Below are 21,071 nucleotides of genomic sequence, written 5' to 3' on the forward strand. Positions count from 1 at the left end.
CCACGTACGCATAAATGGTCAAATCGAGCAGCTAACCCAACGTACCCAAAGCAAAAATACGACCGGACAAAGTGGCAGCTGAAATGGCGCAGGCCTGCGTGGCACACGCAGCACAGTCACAACGTAAATGGAGAAGCGGCTCCAAGGAGCTCCATTTTCAGCAGCACACACTATAAAGGGTCTTCGCAGTGGAGTTTTCTCGCGTCGTTTTCAAGAAAACGATCTGAACTGTCTACCCGGCGTCGACGGCGAACTGCGGCTCGTGCTGTGGCTTGTCCCGCTCTCTGCACAGCGGTGTGCTGAGCCTGATGTTGCCTGGTTGCAGCCGCGCGCGTAGCTCTACGATCCGCTTCTTCATCAGCGTTTGTTACCTTGCGAGGAGGCGCCATAACGTGTACAGAAGAGTAAACACAGGTATCGAGACTACGCGGCGCGCATCTCACATTGCGCGACAAATGGTACGATACGATGCTAATGATGGTGCTGATGCTGATGCCACCCAGCCTGCTTCAGTTAACCAGGTCAAGCTACATGTGACATACAACTGCTACATGTCGGGACACATGCTGCAATGCAACACAACTGCAATGCGAAGTTTGCTTGTATCGACGCTACGCGGCGCGCATGTCACATCACGTGATAAGTGGCACGATGCGATGCTAATGATGATAGTGATTTATTGGCATCCCTTGGAAACGGGCGGGGGGGGGGGGGGTAAACAGTAATCTAGCCTGTTTGATTTAGCAGGCATGCCAGACATAGTTTTTTATTCTAGCATTTTTTGTGCATCTCCGTAATCTGTATCTGTATCTACCTCGTACCGCTACCAACGCAACCGCTGCATGGCGTGTAATGTTATGAAACTGCAATGCAAAGTGCGCACGTATCGGCGCGGCGCGATGCACCTATCCCACCGCGTGACAAGTGGCAGGATACTATGCTAATGATGATGATGATTTATTGGCACTCACTTTGAATCGCGGGGCTGACAGTCGCCTAGTTTGCTTGATTTTATCAGGTATGCTATACGTGTTTTTCATTCAAACATTTTTGTATACACCTCCCTAATTTTTTTCTTCCTTAAACCTTCTCTATATACATTGTACCACTGCCTATGCCCTATGCAGGTGCTACATGGCGTGCCCCCTTGTACAATAATATGCAACTGCAATGTAGTCTGCACGTATCGACGCTACGGGGCGCGTATGTCACATTGCGTGACTCCTCGCACGCTAGGACGCGTGTACAGGGCATGTTTCTGCTGCAAGCTAGGAAGCGCTGGCGTGGCACAGTGGTAGAGTAGCTGACTTATGCGCTGCGGGCCTGGGTTCGATCGCGGCGGGAACTGGGGATTCTTTTTTTTTTTCTCATTCCCGGCAATACCTGCGACGGACACAGGTGGCGACGGACAACATCGCCACCCGAAACGGTTATTGGAATCAGCCCATAACAGCGTACGTTGTAAACTGTTAAATGAAACTCCGTAGCGGACCTCAACTGGACCCCTGCGCCATGGCTACTGTTAATGAGATGAAACGCCTCCGAAGGCCACGTCTCTCAACCGCGCGTTCATTTAGAAATATGTTTTAATCATATTCAAAACGACTGGAGAGTGGTTGTAGTCGCATTTTACCATGACAAATTTTAGTTGATTGTTCCAGCTTTGCCTCGTCGCCTTGCCTTGCATATGTGTAGCGTCGACAGCTGGATCTCACCATTCACTCATGCACACTCTGGCCCTGCTCTCGACTGTGTTGTCGAATAACGTACGCCTTCACACGCATGATTCCTGGGCTCGAACACTTGTACAAGAGTTGCGTTTATAGGCGACCTATAGACGCACGACCTCAGGGTGCCTACCGTCAGGTGAAACCTGTAAACCCTGGAATTTTAAGGAAACGTTTCACTTCTGGAAAATTAGAGTGCAAACAGATAACTTCAACACCAATGGTTCGAGTCGGGGAGATTGATGGCTACACTAGGTTACGGCGAAGCTGGCGGTATATCGTAGGAAACCGAAATTTTCAACTTGAACTATACGCGATCCACAAGTAACGGTGTGTTTTGCTGTGCTTGTGAGCGTGAGCCCGTCCGGCTGTTCCGAATGTCATAAAACACGGGATTCATTTAAATGTGATAGCGCTCCCCGCCTGATTTATACCATCAAGTGGTAGCAGAATTGTTGAATATTTGTGAGCTGTCAAGGTAACATGGCAAGCTATAAACCGCCATTTGCTCTTGCGCCTGAACCTCCAGTGTCAGTAAATGCTATGGAATTTTCATTTTTAAAGAACACTCAGAGAAAACCTAATAAAAAGAGAATTTAAAAGTGCCAACATACACCGTAGACCTGCATTTTAGGGATACGCAGCGCACTGTGTTCGCAAATGAGCACCGTGCACGCCTCTGTTTAAACCTGGCTGCCCGTTTCGGTTGGTGCGGAATTCAGCTTCTCCTGATGGTTACCTTCCGGAAATGCCTGCAGGCAGGTACTGTGTAGCCAGTTCTCTTAAATGTAACCGAGGAGGGAGTCGTCGGGAAACACCGTGCGAGGAGAGAACGCGTGATTTTGAAGATGTCTATATTTTCGTGCAATCGTCTATAGAGTTGGAATATTGTTTAATCAAGCTTTCGATACAGAGAGACAGGGCTTTCCATTTCCATAACCATTTTCACTTACGAAGCTTTCGCTGCTAAGACATAAAGGCGCAATCTTGATCGATGCTTTAGCTGGGCGTAGGGACCAACAGCTGGGTGAGGCTTTGAAGTGGCCTCTTCCTGCATCACGGGACGAAGGGACGTAGATTATTGTTTTATTACCCCACCATAACCTATCCTAATCCACTTTAATCCACCTTGCTCTAGTTCATACGAACCTTAATCCAGCTGTCTCTTATTTCTACCAACCTTAATCCACTTTAATCCACCTTAATCCAATTTTGGGCGTGCGCCACGGCGTCGGTCCCACGCTGCAGCTGTTCACCGTGGGATTTCTCAGTGCGAGCCACAGTAGGTCCAGCGTCGGGAACGTGATGTCATCACTTGGTCACGTGGGTTTTCTTGCCATCCGGTGTTAACGTCGGACGCTCGCGGGATTTTCCGCTTCATGGGGCATATAAGACTTTTGCCTCAAACTAGGGGGAAAGGCGAAGGGAAATATAGTATGATACGGTTAAAAGAAAAATATGCATAGAATACCCCAGCCCGTGCCACTAAGTACGAGTTAGTAATGTCCTCCTTGTGTATAATGAGTAGTTTCTGGGACATTTGATGTATTATGAATAACTAATCCCAGTAGACGATCCGCTGCGGTTCTGGCTTGTTCGATTCACCAAAATTAAATTGCTTGTGTTCCAAGGCCTTACAAGTGGAATCTTGAGCCACGCTCTATATGCAAAGCTTTCTTTGCGAATTCTGAGCTGCCATGCCTTCGGTCGAAATAGACGTAAATGGAACTTTTGCGGATACTTCCAGAGATCAGCAGGATAGTTGTTTCACGTGGGTAGGACAAGTTTCTTGGTAAAAACTTAAATTATCACGGCGCGCAAATTATTTCTTGTGCACTACAGCGCGAACTTGAAACGGTTGGATGTTTTTTTTTTTTTCTCGTATGAGGTTGATCCAAGTTCTTTGCATTTTTTTAACGCTTCCCTTCTGTTCCGTCCACCCAGTACTACCGCCGCACAACTAAAACCGGCAAGTATAGCAAAACTCTAGAGGCCTACCCGAAGAAAGCCCCGTACATTAGCCCGGCACATCGCTAAACATGCGCTGCGAAAAAAAAAGAAAATAAAAATAAACTTAATCGAACGCAAGCAAAGGTTCAGGGCCAAGCAGCTGACCCTTCTTCGATCGGTGCTCCCGCCGTGCTTGACCGGACTTGAATCTAAGCGAGCGGCGACAGCGTGGGGGCACTCTTCAAACAACCTTCCGTCCGACCTCTCCGATTCAGCACTGTACGCCTTGCTGCTCCGACAGCACTTTCTTGGCCAACCAACAACCTCGAAATAGGCTGTTATAGTCCTTCACTCAGTCCGAAGACCTCAGTCGGTCCGTCCCGACACTAGCGTCGACAGCGTCGGAGTGGGCGACAACCGGGTCCTTGCTGATCTATTCCTCATTGTCGGTCGATGGCTATGTCTCTCTCGATATGTGTGCGCGGTTTCGTCATTGCCTCTACCCGGATCGTACAGCCCATTGAACGCGCACGCATAACGTCGATGCGGGGAAGCCCATCGTCCGATAGGAAATTGCGCAACAGGGCGAAGCGCCACGCGGGAGCGCGGTCGTTGGCATCGAGGAGATTTCCTGCGAAAGATTACTCGGGGGTAACTCTGACGTTGTCAGTCGTTCAGCTGCCGTGTGAATGAAGTGTATTTCGGGGACTTGTCGAATCTTCGCGCTTGTGGCTTCAAGCTTTCTTGTTTGGGTTAGTTATTGCGCGTTTTCTACGCTAAATTTCTAGTCATTTCTCTTTCTAAACGCGCGCGGAGGAACTAGGAGTTGCTGCGCACGTGCATAAACAAAGCGAATTGTGGCACTTACGACGCAGCGTATCTTTCGTTGAAAGTAGCGTACTGGCAACGCCCACTGGAGTCGTGGACAATAGGGACACACCTTTCCCGTTCGCTCGTCTTTCCTATTGATTAAATGAATTTTTTTTCAGTTAGGCCAGTTCACTTGCAAAGTAAAAAAGGCTGTGCGAAGCCGGGGATAACGAATTTTAGGCATGTAGCTGCCGTAAACACTAACGCCACATTTCCCTCTATAGTGAATTTTGCTTCAAACTCTGTGGAGGCGTGGGTAGCCGTGAGGCTTCGTTCTTCGCACGCCGATTAATAAAATAAGTGAACCAGAGGCCAGTCGCGCGACAGTGTCGCAAGGAAAGGCACGCCAGTGACGGTTCGTCAACCCCTCCTCCCCCCTCTCTCTTCGCCCCGTGCCCTGTAGTTCTCACGGTCGTGCCCACGTGCGCCGCGTGTCTCTAGTCTTCCTCCTCGCCGCCACGTGTCTCTGCCGTTCTCCTCTACTGCATTGACGTCGCCGCTGTCGCTCTAATGTGGGCAGACAACTGCGTTAATGGCCGTCGCGTGCCATCACGTGGCTCACATTCTTTGTTTCGTACCGTTTCGTTTTCTCTCTCTCTCACTCTCTGTATCTCTCTTTCTCTTTGTCGCTCATCATCGATCCGAAGAAGCTTCGGGCTAGCGTTCTCTAGGCTGCGCCCGATTATTGGGAGGAGGCGGAGAGAGAGAAAGGACGGAGAAGGGACTGCACGCAGCACGGAATCGGTCGCGTAAGCATTTCGGGCAAATCCCTTTCGGGCTCGCAAGCGACTGCGCAGCCATGCGTACAGTATGGTATTCGCTGAAAGTGGGGCATAGGGCACGTGCGTGCCTCTTGTCGGCGGGGCGTTCTTCTTCTCAGCACTGGTGGCGCGGTAATCGCTATTTGTCCGGGGACTAGGTGATCGCGCCTTGCCAAGTAAACGTGAGGGCAGGAAACTTTTGTCTTTTATTTATGTCAGAAAGGGCTTCAGAGCCGCGTGGTAGTTGGACGAGGCAGTGATCCGCAATTTCAGATGGAGGGTCTATAGCCCAACTATGTCGATTACATCAGTTCCCAGCAAATGCAACACACCGTTAAACTAATGTTGCGCGCGCGAGAGAGAGAGATAGTAAATGAGACGTAGAAGGCAGAGGGGTTAAACCGAGTTACTGTTTGCTTAGCTAGCTACCGAGAACTATGGCGAGGGGGGGGGGGGAAGGAGTCACCCTGAAGTAACGCTTCCTCTTAAAAGAACACTAAATAGATGCACAAAGTCACCTTATACCGATAAAGCATTCTGCGAAAAAGCATCTTTTCGTCAATTTCGCGGTTATAGGTTGACTGCCAGAAGAGAAAATGAAGGCTAAAGTTGACTTTCTCGAACTGCGAGCCGAAGCATGAGTCCATGTGCGTCATTACGACGTCACAGATTTCAAAGCACATTTTGTCATATTTGGCCCGTTGCGTATTAGTGGAAGTATTTTTTTTGTCAAGACTTTGGCTCCTTTAAAGTAAACAGGAAACTCATTTACCATTTTAAAAAATTCACTAGGCCACACGAGATGCCGTCAAAATCCTTGACGTCACGGCGAGTTGGAGCGGGAAGGCGATGTCGCTGATCGCCTTTTGTTTTCTATTTTCTTTTTTTTTATTAGCGCTAGTTATTTCTACCGCTACCTCTTCACCGCGTACGCACACGGCTCAAGCGTGTACTTTAATGTATTTCGCTTCGCGCGGCCTTGAGCAAGCAGTGACAACGTGATGTGGAAGAGTGCAGACGACGGCCCCGTGCGCCCCGCGTGTGTTTTTTTGCGTCTGCGCAGAGCCTGGTGAACTTCGTGTACTTCGCGTCCATCCTGGCCCAGACCATCGGCTGCAGCTCGTCGGCCGAGACCGTGTTCCAGCGCCGCGAGCGCATACAAACCATCTCGCGGCGCCTGAGCGCTCGCTCGTCGGCCTTCACCGCTGGACGGCGCGGCGCTGCCAGCACGCCCACTCGCAGGCGCCACTCGACCCAGCTGCCCGCGGTGGGCTTCGCCTCGCTGCCAACGTAGCCAACGACCCGCGCGCTTTGAGGAGAAGCGCACTTTACTCAAGCAGCGCCGTGGAGGAGTTGTCTGCGTGCACGGTGCAGGCGTAGGTGCCATGAGCGCAGCGTTTCTTGTTTCTTTTTTTTTCTTTTTTTTGTTTCAAGTCGAATCGGACATCTGCGTTGACGTTCAGGGTAAAACACGGGTAAGGTTGAAGCGACGGAAAAATCTTGTCTGCTCTCAGTTCCATTCATACACTCTATACGCTTCGTACATTCAAAACAGCACAATATTTTGGAAAAGGTGCGTATTTCCGCATTTTTGTAGGTGAGCGGTACTTTTTGGCGTCAATAATATCAAGAGCCGCGAGGGCGCTGATATATATAAATATATATATATATATATATATATATATATATATATATATATATATATATATATATATATATATATATATTGGAGGGCGGAATCGATGATGTTATGATTCCATGATTATTCCATCTTAATCGATGATTAAGGTGGAATTCATGATGTTATCGCAATTTGCAACAATAATCTGCACTTTAATTCAGCGCTAGGGGTCATTTTATACATGTTGTAGCATGACACCTGGCACCGTAAATGCATAAACTTTGTTCGATTCTGTGATACTAGCTGCGACTGATGTAAGCTTTACGCTTCGCATTACACTTTTTTCGCAACATATGCGACCCTAAATGTTTGAAGCTAGGATTGCCGACTACTTATAAGAAGGTAAAAAATGTACACCTTCATTTCGTGAAAGCTGCATGAAATAAAGTTGAAATAGTGTCATTACGTGCATCTATAAAATTGTGCGAAATGTGCATGTGTTACCTTATTCCGTGTGCATTTTCTCTCTACTCGACCTGTGAGCAACCATCAGGTAACAGTGAAGGAAATATTTTTGAAGCTTTTTTATTTAATACTATTTATATGAACCCGAAGGAAATGTATTCGTATTTGTTTATTTTACCATTATGTGGGCAATAGCGCATATATTGTCGATGTAGTTAGATATCTTTTCTTTAGCGTTCACTACTGAACGCACGAAGATGAAGTCGCGCTACGCCACCTAGCGGCGCCGCCACGAAGTTCAGCGCATGCGTCGTGTCTGCATCTAAACATTAAGAGGAAGCTTTAGCTCGGCTGCTCATATATAAATGCATGTAACAGGAGAATTCGTTTCTCTCGGCAACCACTGCGCCAAATTTGACGAGGTTTGTTGCATTCGAAAGGAAACCTTAAAATCTAGTGACTGTTGGTTTTGAATTTTTGATTTAGGTCGTCAATTTTTTATTAAAGATTGGCGAAAATCGAAAATATTCAGGAAACTAAATAATTAAGTTTACAACTCTAACTCGGCAATGAAAATGACATCACAATTCCGTGAATTGCATCTGATATTACATATGAAGGGGACAAAATTGATATGTCACCCATGAAGATAAAAAAAGTTTTGTAATATGGAAATGCAGCTATTGCAGAACCCTTGTACATGACGTAACAAATTCACGTAAGATGTAAAATGACATATTCAAGTTACCCGCTTTTAATGATCTAATTGTTGCCATTTACAGAACCGCTATATGTGTTCTTGATGCAGAGCTATTCATTTGTAAACTTCTTGCTTCTATTATTGTCAAACTTGCGAATTTTGGAATATCTTTTTAACAAAATTCATGTCCTAAATAAAAATTCCACTTCCAACAGTCACTCCAATTTAACGGTCGCTCTCAAATGCAACACATTTCGTTAAAATCACGGGTTAACACAGAAAAACGATTTTGCGTATTACACGTATTTGAATAGGCCGCGTCGGAGTTGGGCCCGAGCTAAAACTTCTTCTTCAGAGGCAGCGTTTACTCGAGCCCAGCTATGCACGTGAAGCATGGTTTATAAGGCGAATTCAATCACCTGCTTATGGGTTTCTATATAAACTTAATTTATGGTGGATTCGGCAAGTCGCAGTGGAACGAAAACGTGGAAGCGAAAGTTTCAGTTCGACACTTTAGACAAAAAGGTGGATCAGTACCAAGAAATCGGCCGTCTTAAACTTGACGTCTCGGAAATAAAAGATCCTAACTGTCTGTAGCATCTATACAAGTTCTTTTTTGAGTTGGACAATGATACATATACGACCTTTTTATTCTCAGGTTGTCACAGAATATAGCTAGCGAGCGCAGAGAAAAGGTTATCCAAATCCCACGCACTGTGGTGAATAGGTGTACGCGAAGTTTTCGCGACGCCAAAAATCCGAAATGCCCCATTACAAGAGACGTGCTGCGGATTTCCGCGAAGAACGGGTCCCTCATCCAACATGCTCGCACTTGCCGAGAAAGCGAAATATTTATTCGGCATTAAAAACGTGTTGAAACGCATGTGGGGACGTGCTTGAGCTTGTAGAGGCAACGCGCAGCGACCACATTTCATTTCATTTCATTTCGTTTTATTACCTTAAAGACCCCTTGCGGGGTATTACATAAGGGGTGGGTGGTACAAAAATACAGGAGGTTGCCCACTATCTTATTTTGAAGACAGAATACTCGTTACTTCATCCACGAAGGCAGATGAGGTGGTGATGGCAGCGACGTGGTGGGGAAGGCCGTTCCAGTCTTTAGCTGTACGATGAAAAAATGATGACGAGCAGGTGACAGTGCGCGCGCTAGGGCGAGCAACATTTAGTGGGTGGCCTGTGCGCAGCGATATGCGTGAAGGTGGTACAATGTAAGGTGCGTGGCGAAGCGAGCTGGTGAAGAATTTATGGAATAATGATAAGCTCGCGATACGGCGACGGTGCGCTAATGTGTCCAAACCAGACTCTACTTTTAATGGTGATACGCTGATATCATATGAGTATGTCGAGTGAATGTATCTTACGGCGCGGTTCTGTATGGATTCTAATGCGTTGCTGAGGTAAATCTGGTGAGGATGCCATATGGGTGATGCGTATTCGAGTTTTGGCCTAACCAGTGTTTTATATGCTAGTAGTTTTACTTGTTGAGGAGCGTTGCGGAGATTGCGTTTCAGAAATCCCAAGGTTTTGTTAGCAGATGATATGATGTTAGTTATATGCGAGCACCAGTTTAAATCATGCGTGATCGTAATGCCTAGGTACTTAATAGAGTTTACAGTGTCGATTGGAGTGTCATTAATTGTGTAGATAAAGTCATGCCGATTACGGCTGCGGGAAATTGACATAGATTTACATTTATTATTGTTTAGTACCATTAACCATTGATCACACCAGGCTGTAATGTTGGTCAGGTCATATTGAAGAGAAATGCAGTCATTACTATTAGTAATAGTTCGATAGACAACGCAATCATCAGCAAACATACGAATCTGAGAGGAAACATGCAATGGAAGATCGTTAATGTATATTAGGAACAGGAGGGGACCTAAGACTGAACCTTGGGGTACGCCTGATGTTACGGGAAGAAATTCTGAGGTAGTATTGTTAACACTGACGGACTGTGATCGGTTACTAAGAAATTCTTTTATCCATGCTAGGACATTAGGGTGGAAGTTCAAGCGAGAAAGTTTTAATAATAAGCGTTGATGAGCTACTTTATCAAACGCCTTTGCAAAGTCAAGAAAAATTATATCGGTCACAGTGTTAATATCGAGATTTGAGTGTAGATCATGAAGAAATGTAGCTAATTGAGTGTCACATGACAGCCCTTTACGGAAGCCATGTTGCGACGGATGAAAAAAGTTATTACTGTCTAGGAAATTCATTACGTGTGAGTATATGACGTGTTCCATTATTTTGCAAGGGATACTAGTTATGGATATTGGACGATAATTTAAGGGTGAATTACGGTTACCTGATTTGTAGACTGGAACGACCTTGCTCTTTTTCCACTCGTTAGGAAGCGTGCCTGATGACAGTGATTGGGAATACAGCAGGGTTAAATACAGGGCAGAGATGCGCTTCGTGCTTTTAAAAGCTTTGACGTGATATCGTCAACACCAGCTGATGAAGATAATTTAAGATTATAAATTAGTGAGGATATTTCGACGGGAAAGTGTGCGTGCGTGCGTGCGTGCGTGCGTGCGTGCGTGCGTGCGTGCGTGCGTGCGTGCGTGCGTGCGTGCGTGCGTGCGTGCGTGCGTGCGTGCGTGCGTTAAATTAACGTACCAGCGAAGGGAGTCCTGATTGATAGCCTTTTAAGATAACCCATCATGTCCGCTGACTGTCAGTGTAGTGCGGGCAAGTCCACCTCTGACCTGCCTAAAAACACGAAAGGAATTAAAAAATGTATTAAACGCAATTCCTTTGTAAAACCTCATCATATAATGTCGGCTCACGGGTAACCTAGAAACACGCCGATCTCTTGGTGGAATGGTTAATTGTAAAGAACGCATTCTTTGATTAAGCCATTCGGTATGTGCGACTGGGTGTCTGCCAGTTCTTGGCCAATCCCCACAGTGGGGAACGGGCAGGTCTGACACAAGAGGATGCAGAATCCATAAATGTCGCTTGATGTGTGTCGTACTTTTTCTGCGCGCACAGCTGCAATCACTTTTCTTCCCTCGACAAGTATTCACACATCGACTTTGTCCTCGTGACATCGCTGCCTAGGTGCCTCCCACTGCGTACGTCCGCCTGATTTGGAGGTTGCATTTGGGCGTAACATTGTGGGTGGTGTATAGTGCATAAATGTAAGTAAATTGCATGAAAATGAAGTTGCGATCACTGTGATGAATAAACATTGTGTGACATTACACGTTGCACAATATATAGGTAAACAAAGTTGTTTTAATGCTTACGAGAACTTCTTCCTGGGCAAGTTGGTATTGATTCATTATACTAAATTTTTAAGGCGCCAAGAAACCACACACAGCACACAAGAGAACAGGACAGAGCGCTCTGTCCTGCTGTTCTCTCTTGTGTGCTGTGTGTTTTTTGACGCCTTAGAAATTTAGTATATTGAATTGTTTTAATGTGATTAGGAGGCTTAGAGTACTTCACGCACTGTCCGCAAGCTATTTAGCGGTGTCTATAGGCGCTTTTCTCGCCAACCTGAGTCTCTGGGTATGTGTACGAGGGCGAATCAAATAGTCTTTGCTCCTATTTTTTGTTAGCCAAAATAAGGTACATACAGGTGATCACAAATATGGCATACTATTCTACGCACCTTACACTATTTTCCCACATAGCCCCGACACCGGTTGAGGCATTTGTCCCATCGCAGCACCAAAATTTGAGATGTCCCTGTGGTAGAAGCCGTCCGGGGCCTTTTGCAAACTCGCAACACCACCACCTCACACTTCTCAAAGCGGGACACCCTTCCCCTATATACAGGGACTGCATTTCCCTGCGGATTTAGCTGGGACGTTCGTCCCTTGCTCCACAGAAAACGAATCAAACTTCGTTGCTCGTGCGCCGTGGACTTGTGAGCCGCAACCGCCATCTCCAACAAATGACGGCAGCGCCGTGCCGTGGAGCTACCGGCAGATAAGGCCTGACCCGCTCAAGGAAGTACACCGCTGGGAATGGATATGTTGACTACTCAATTACAGCCGTAATTTGGCTAAAAGAAAGGGTGGGGGGGCAAGACTTTTTGATTTGGCCTCGTAGCAACGAGTATGTGCCGCTCGTAAACGAACCTCTTTGGCGCCAGCTTGGGTCGGTCACTGGGTACGGGCTTCCTGCGGCAGCAGTTCTGTGGTGTTTGTCTGGTCGAGCCCTGCGCCACAAACCCGGCCGCTCACGTTTACGTTGCTGGTAACCCGTTATTTCGCAAATGGTGAGAAGTTAGCGGACAAACTCTTTGTTGCTTCTACGGGACTCCGCCGATGCTACGGCAGAGAAGAATACTTTGCCTGGTGATTGCGAGATCACGCTGCTATAGCTGCTATAATTGGCGGATTCCAAGCTCCGTAGCTTACCTGCAAGATAGCACCGAGGTGGAAGAACTTAACTGAATCTAGCTGTAAAATGTACGATTAAAAAAAATAAAAGACGAGAAAGAAATCGCTCTGTTTCTTCGCTTCACCACCGAGGAGCACCACATTCACGATGAATGCAGTTTCTTTCTTCTCGACAGCGGAGTACTCCGCGCTCATGGGTCATTTTCTCATGGATTGTCAAAGGTATTCTGAATTGCGAAAACGAACATTAGAAACACGTTCTGCCTTCTTAGATTAGACTTAAATGTTCAAAACTTACTATATTTAGGGGCATCGACCCTTAGGCTCAGCGAGAGGAACGTTGGCGATGTAATCGGGATTTTCTTGCAGGGTCATCAAGATTTCGGCTATAAAATGAGAACTTGAGGTTTCGTTATATTTCTGCAAAGTCAATTAGATTATCTGTATTTTCTTTTCATTTGTTCTTCCATTCTATTAAAATCATGAGCTAGAATATGTTGTTTTCCATATACCTATTCCCAAGTTTTGTTTACCTTGCTTTATCGTTCTTTTTTCTTGTTGTTATATTGAACTACCCGGTTTTTGGCCAATCCTCCAGAGTGGCTGTGTGCCACTAACATCTAAGCTTTGCATCTACATCTGCGCCGGCTTACGTTTGCGAGACAGAGAGAAAGGGGAAGTTAGGTTGTCAAAATGTGTTGGTTATGTTATTCGCACTCTCTGGAACGGGAAGGACGGGGCGAAAGGCAGATCCATCCCGCGCCCGTTTAAGGGAGGTTCGACAGGTCCACGCCTGATCGACCGCGAACCAGGCGCATCAGATGGGAGGAAGACGTAAAAACGCTTAAAAGCTTTATTTAAGCTTTATTCAGCTCGAAGGCGCCTGTCTAAATACATGGAAACGGAGAAATAGTTTTCCTCGGCAACCACATCACCGTTTTTTTTTTTTTTGCATTTACAACCACCGCACCAAAAGTTTCTTGTGTTGACAAGTAAATGTTAAAATATAGTGACTGCTTGAAGTGGAATTTAGATTTATGCCGTCAATCTTTTTATTGAATATGTTGAAAATTCAAAATATTAAAAAAAGAGGAACTCATGTTTGGAACGTTGTTACTCGGCAATGAAAGGTGACATCGCAATTATGTAAACTGCACCTGATAATACATTTAAAGCACATATAATTTATGCATTACAAACAGCTGTGAAATATACCGATAACATGCGACTAAAACTTCTGCAAAACCCTTGAAAACATTGTAGCGAAATTCCGTAAGCTGTAAACGCTTATATCAAATTTGTCCGCTTTAGACCCTCCGACGGATGACGTTTACAGAACTGTGATAGCTGTTTTGGGTGCAGAGTTATGGATTTGGGAACTTCGTGCTTTTTTTTTTTTTACAGACGCACTCCTGGCAATATTTCTAAAACAATTCAGGCCATAAATCCAAGCGCAAATCGGCTAGGGAGAAACGGAACAACGCGCGTCCTCCTCCATATATATAGTACTTTAGTACCAAGGGAAAAGGAAGTCATCTCAAAGCAAAAATCCCCAGATGTCTCTCCCACAACTCGCGCATGCGCGCTACGGCCTTGCATGCGCGAGAAATAAGGTCTCGTGTTGGTCTACCTGGAGAATTTAGTCTGCAATTCACATTCTCAGCTGTCTCACAATGCATCACCACGCCGCCCTGTCGCCCAAGCCACTCTGACCTTCGCGCTCTGACGTCCCCATTTCCTCCCTCACTGTGCGCCAGCGGCTCACGTGACGAAGACGTCAGGCAAGTGAAGGTACCGGGGAAAAGCTTTCCTCCCATACCCAGCAATTTCGGACATTGACCCTTCGGCGATCTGTTGAACTATGCCGCAACACACCAGCGCAACACAATGGGGAGCACTTTAAAAAAATTAAATTTTGAAGGATTGGCCGAGTTTCAACAATGTCCCAATTAGCAACTTCCAGAGAGTACTTTCTTCCAATAACATACGCATTTAGGACCCTTAGTCGGCACTTAGTGCTGCGTCATAGCAATGTCTTGGTTCTTACCAAAAAATACTGCTATAATTAAAGCAGCAACAATGTTAGCCAATCTGTCAAAATATAATGTTTTGAAAATTGTGCCCTTTAAGTTACGCTGCTGTATTACGATGAAGTTCCACATACTGACACGTGGACTTGTTTTAGCTTTTTCAGGTGAGCGCTTGTCACGGTCTAACAAAGGTTATTGCTCAGCGTGGGACGCGCCTGCATGTATCGGAGAGAGACAGAGAAAGCAAGGGTAGGGAAGGCAGGGAGGTCAACCAGAACAGCATCCGGTTTGCTACCCTACACTGGGGGTGGGGAAAGGGCAATAGAAAGAGGAAGAAAGGGAGAGAGTCAGCACTGAGTACATGTGGGAGGGACACCTTACACAATGACACTATAAGCGGTCTCTTAAGCCCGTGCACTTTAAGTACCGCACTAGTGCACGAATCGCTTTTCGAGCCAGTGACTGTTGCGGCCACGGTCCGAGTATCTTTGACTCGGTGAATGGTCTCGAGTCTAGTCTGTGTAAAGTTGCCCGCAGAGAAAGGCGTTGGACATCGTAGCGAGGGCAGGTACACAATACGTGCTCGATGGACTCCTCGCACCCACAGGAGTCGCACATCGGGCTCTCGGCCATTCCCATACGGTAGGAGTATGCGTTCGTGAACGCCACTCCCAACCACAAGCATGTATCGGAAGTTTCTGGAAAGTGATCGATGGTTCGATCTGCTGTCTCTTGTCGTCGAAATTTGGGTAATGTAATTTTATGTATGGGCGACGCCAATGGTGTAGAACTTTCTGCAAGACACACGGGCACCAGTGTCTCTTCACCAATGTTTGATGCACCAACGTTTGATGGTTCGTGTATGAAAGCCGACGCGCTTGACCGGCAGATCAGATTTTCGACGATCGCCTACCGCATTCGCCCCTATTGCTGCACTTTGAGTGTAGCTTGCTTTTGTGGGCACAATTTCGCCGAATAAAAAGTCAGTTTCGTCATTCACAGTTTTATAGCTCTATTATTCACTGTCACTGCTACGTGACAATATTTTCGAAGGGGCCAATGTCCAATAATCCCGGACATGCTACAATCGCGAAAGAAGCGCCGCGACTGCAGCGAGAATGGCGGCCGCGTCTTGGGGGTGGTGTTGCTACGGGCAGGGTAAGCCTAGACCTGGGCGCCTCTTTCTCGGCCAAATATGCCACCGTGTGTCCGTCAGTCCTGTCCTTCGCAGAAATGAGAAACACACGCACTGCAGCATACGATAGGTATTACGAAGGCATGAGCGGTACTTTACCGGTATCGTTGCTTAGAAAAGTGTACAATGATCGCACTGTGTCCGTGCTAACATACTTATTTATTTATTTATTTATTTATTTATTTATTTATTTATTTATTTATTTATTTATTTATTTATTTGTGATACCCTTAAGGTGCATAGTTGTACATTGCAGAGGGGAGGGGCAAGAATACATTCCAAGAGCAAAAAAATACAGGATTAGTTCTAGGAATTCACAGTGCAGGGAACAAAAGAGATATGAAAAAAAAATAGTAATCTATTCATAACAGCCAAAAAAGGGACTTAGATAATGTGAAAATAAAGAAAGAGTACACTTTATCAAGCAGATAATGTTCACGAATAAGTACGTAATTATGCCATTTTCCCCCATACATTATTTTATGTTGATTAGTGCATTCTTAAAAAGAGTGGGGTCACTGATGCTTACTAATGATGTAGGTAGGTTACTCCAGTTGATTGAAGTCCTAGGAAGGAATGATTGTGAGCACGCAACGGTGTTACGACGGGGTACGTTAACTTTATGTACGTCATCCCGACGAGCCGAATAATAAGGCGCAGGGTGGATCCCAAGAGAGTGAAGAGACGCATTGTGGAGTAGATTTTATGAAAAACAGAAATGCGTGATTCCTTTATGCGAAAAGATAGTAATGGGATTTGCAGGGTACTCTTCATTAATGTAACGCTAGCAGTGCGATTGTAGTAAGCTAAGATGAAACGAACAAAGCGATATTGCACTGATTCGATTTTGTTAATTAGTGTGATCTGATGAGGATCCCCAACGGATGAGGTATATTCTAATTCGGGGCGCACGTATGTTTTGTACAACAGCCGTTTTAATAAACAGGTGCAAGCGAAAAGTTTCTCCAAGTATCCTAAGGAGCGGTTAGCTAGCTTTAGATATTAGATATTGTACATGCTGCTTCCAAGAAAGATCGCTAGTTATATGAATGCCAAGATAACGCTAACATGTAACCGATTTAAAGGGACAGTCATTGAGGGCGTAGGTAGGGCAAGTTGCGTTAGAACGAGAAATACGCATATATTTTCGTTTATTAATGTTAAGTTCCATGCACCAAGTGAGGCACTAATTATATACGTTATTTAAATCAGATTGAATGGCAGTTATATGAGAGGCATTGGTTATTTTTCAATATATAACACAGTCGTCAGCGAATAAACAAATTTTTGAAGAAATGTTATAAGGTAAATCGTTATATATTAAAAATAAAAAAGGACCAAGGACAGACCTTTGTGGAACACCGGAGACAACTGGAGCCACGTTAGGTGGGGAGTCATTAGTTGCAACAAATTGGGAACGAGACGAAAAGAATGCTCGCATGCAGTTGAGTACTCCCAGGTCAAGGCTGAGTGCGGTTAGTTTGTGTAGCAGCAATACATGTTTGACCTTCTCGAAAGCGTTCGAAAAATCCAAAAATATGCAATCAGTCAAAAAACCGCTATCAAGATATACATGTAAGTCATTAGTGAAAATTACCAGCTGCGTCTCACAAAAAAAGAATTTACGAAAGCAATGCCGACTGTTAGAGAAGAAATTTTTTTTTTCAAAATAGTTGACTAGGTTAGAAAATATAATGTGCTCCATTATTTTGCATGGCACTGAGCTAATCGGTATGGGCCTGTAGTTCAAAGGCTCCCGAGTTTCGCCAGATTTGTGGATCGGAATAATTTTTGCTGTTTTCCAGTCATGAGGCAAGGATGAAGACAGGTATGACTGTGAATAAATGCTCTCGAAGATGATAGAGGAATACTCACTAGTAGATTTTTTTTTTTAGAAATTTCGTCGTGAAATTTCCGTGTCTATTCCGCAAGAAGACGTAAGCTTAAGAGTGCCTATTATTTTTTTATGCCAGTAGAGTTAAAGGTTATGGGATCCATAGGTCAAAAATTGCAGCGTGATAGCCTTGGAAGTTCGTTATTATGTGCTGAAGGAGTAAAAGCTTTTATAAACACATTATTTAGAATCGTAACGCAGTGCTGTCGAGGTGTAGGCTCACCGGAAGACGTGGTGATATTTTTGATTCACTCGGCCTTAGTACATTCCAGAAGCTTCTTGGATTATTTATAAGCATGTTCGGAAGCGTACTATTGAAAAAAAGAAAATTTAATACTTTTCATCGCAGATGAGTAGACCGAGGCAGCTTCTTTGTAAGCAGACCATTTAGCCTGGCTTTGCATCCGCTTAGGTGTGCGAAAAAGACGTTTTCTTTTTTTTTTCTTTCGTTAGATAGGCGCTTCAAAGATTTATTATACCATGAAGCGTTGTTATTCGAAAAAACGCGACTATTCGGGATAAACTTGTTGACAAGATCGTGAATTTTTTCTTTGAGTATATTCCAGTTAGTATCCACTGAACGCTCGGCAACATTAGGCAGGAAATTATCAAGAAAAAGAGCAAGTTCGTTGTTGATGGCGGTGAAGTTGCCGTTTTTATAATCACGAATGGTTTTAATACTGTTTTGGGACGGTAAAATTGCCAGGCTAATGGAAAAATGGAAGACGTTGTAATCGCTCAAGCCGGGTGAGTGTGTCACCTTAGATTTGATACCTGTTGATGACGTTAAAACAAGATCCAAAAGAGATGATGTGGTGTTCATTACGCGTGTAGAGGAAGTAACAACCTGAACCAAGTTGAAATCAGCACGTATTTCTACAAGATGCTTCGATTCGGTGGAAGTTATATTTAATAATGGACACGTGCCTGACCAGGAAATATAGGGTGGAAATTTGGAGGTTAACAAAGAAGTTTGAGATGTAGTTGAGGACCGCGCGGTGAGCAATGTAATAAAAAAGGATTGGCACAAGTACCGTCAGGATACATGAACGGCATCAGTTTGGGTAACCGAAATGAAGGTAGCCGATATGCTATGTACAGTTGACATTAAAAGGAAGAAATACAGTTGGGCTAGCCATGAGGGTCCCAATAGACGCAAGACACGGGAAATCGGAGATCGCGGGAAAACGCCTTCAGCCTTAATTCGTCCCACTCTGCACATAAAATGGGTCGGCGACGATCACGAGTGACCGGCGATGGTATGCGGGAAAGGCCAGTCTCGGAAGCGCGAATGCGGCTCAGCCTTTTCTCTCTAGCAGCCGCCATCTTGCGAGCCGTGTAAGTTACCGCGTGTCACAAGCCCAACGTGTGCGATCGAGCCGGCGGCCGATACTCGACACGGCGCAGCAGCAGCAGCGACTGTGGTGGGGCGATGCAGCCAGCGCGCCGCCGTCTCTCACGTATTACGCCCGACACATCTGCATCGCGCCGAAGCCACCCGCCGGCAGTTCCCATTGCCACGTGCGCCGCGGGAGACGACCGCCTGGGAAGAGCGCCGACGCCCCGCGACGTGCACCCCTTCTCTCTCTCTCTCTCTGTGCGAGCTCGTCAAACGCAGCGGCTCAAGGCCGATCGGCGGGACGGAGCGCATAGACGCGCGCGCGCCATCAAAAGGGGTAGAAATGCTCGTGCCCTGACGCAATCAATTCATACAGCTGTATAACGATAAAGCTGTTTCTCTTTCCGAGTCTTTTTTTTTTGCATGTCAAAATCTAAATTTGTGTAAATACGGTACCTATCGCGATTAAGGTGCCGTGTTTACTCGAATCTAATCACTGTATGAACGCTGTACACTGGATCAGATGGAGCATTCAGATTCGGCGGATATTGTCAGGCCTTGCAGTACCATCAAGAAAAGTAGGTAAATATAATGCAAATAACTAATTAAGTGTGTATTAGCAAGGGGGAGGGGGGGTGTCGCAGCCAGATAGTGAGAGCAACAGAGAGATAAATGAGATGCGAAAGGCAGGGGGGTCAACCGGAAGATATATATCCAGTTTGCTAGCCTGCATTGGGGAAGAGTTAAGGGGAGACCGAAAAATAAAGAAACAATACACACATATTAGAAAGCGAGGGAGATTGAAAAGAGAACGCGCGCACGCACGCACACACACACGCAAAGCAACGCAGCAGCGTCACAGTCGTTCAAACAGGTCGCTTGATCGGAGGAACTTCAGCAGCTCCTACGTCGCCTTCTGATGGTAAGACTGCATCAGCCGGCACTCTAAGATCGTCTGCTTAGAAAACGGCCGGTCGTCGAGGCGTGCCAACACGAGCGATTGTCTCTGAGAGCTGTAGCGGGGACAATGACGGAGGATATATGTTCCATTGTTTCCTCGGTGCCGCAGCTATCATAGGTAACACTGTCAGCCATCCCGATGCGGCAAGCAAATGCTTTCGTAAAAGATCAATCCACAGCCGGTAGCAAACAGTTGTCTCGGTTTGGGATAGTCCAAATGGAATGCGTAGTCGGAGGGACAGGTCCATGCGGTGCAGTCGAGTATGCCCGGAACATGGCGCGTTCCACATGGATCGTGTGGCATCACGCACAAGTATGCGAAGCTTTGACGTAGTAGTTCTGCGGAAACCCGCAAGGTGGAGAGAAGTAATGAATAAGGAATGAATTTCCTTTGTAGCAATTGCTACGAACAGGTGGATGTCTTATTTATGCGAAGCTTTGCTGCTGCATCGGTTCTTGATATCGGGATGGTGTTCCTTCATGGCATTTTCGTGAGCTCTCCTAGCAGCTTCGTCGACATGAGTTCGTATGACGCAGCACCGGGGTACGCGTAACTTGATCTCTCTGCTCAAGGTTGTAGAAGTGCGCACCAGTGTGTCTCAATCAGTGATATATGTATCTGTAGTTGTTACGGAGCAGTTAGTCGCACGCGAGAAGGAAGCAAAGTTTTGAGCTAGGCTTTGCGAATCTGCAAATGAGGGTGTAGAATAATTAAAGGCTACGACCAACGCTCTGTGGAGGTCACTTCGCGAGTGCGACTACAAAAACTGCTGCTGCGTGAGACTATTTCGGGCGGCGGCGTATACAGCGGCCGCGCACGCAGGAGCCTCGAAGGGACGATTCTCACTCGTCGGGGTTCGCTTCAAGACTGAACGTTTATTTTAGAAAAGACATCGCAGTGATAGAAAAGGAAGAGAAAAGAAAATACAAAATACGAGTTGTCCGTTGGCCGCACCGACGCCTTCGTTCTTCTCGGAAGTGCCGGCCATTCGCGCCCAACAGGCGATCCGCCGAAAACACGGGGCACGGATCAGGTTGCGGGTCGAGGCGCCGGTCGGGACGCCAGCCCAGCGGGGTGCCCCCTCGTCCGTTCGCCGGCTCCCTCTTGGTGCGTCGCCGGGCCCCCAACCACGGTTGCAAGAAACGTGCGACGGTCGCTAGCAATTCTCAACAGAGG

The 21,071-nt window shown here is 46.1% G+C and overlaps 1 protein-coding gene across 1 annotated transcript in view; it reads left to right on the forward strand.

Annotated features, from left to right (window-relative positions):
• The window catches only part of LOC135914896 (uncharacterized), a 364,873-nt gene extending 357,479 nt beyond the window's left edge, over positions 1–7,394 (forward strand). Inside the window, exon 9 of the mRNA XM_065447822.2 lies at positions 6,372–7,394. Within this exon, the coding sequence (XP_065303894.1) occupies positions 6,372–6,602 (231 nt within the window). The 3' untranslated portion in view covers positions 6,603–7,394. The remainder of the gene's footprint in view (positions 1–6,371) is intronic.
• Positions 7,395–21,071: the final 13,677 nt, after the last annotated feature.

This window comes from Dermacentor albipictus, chromosome 2 (genome assembly GCF_038994185.2).
Source record: "Dermacentor albipictus isolate Rhodes 1998 colony chromosome 2, USDA_Dalb.pri_finalv2, whole genome shotgun sequence".
Taxonomy (NCBI): Eukaryota; Metazoa; Arthropoda; class Arachnida; order Ixodida; family Ixodidae; genus Dermacentor; species Dermacentor albipictus.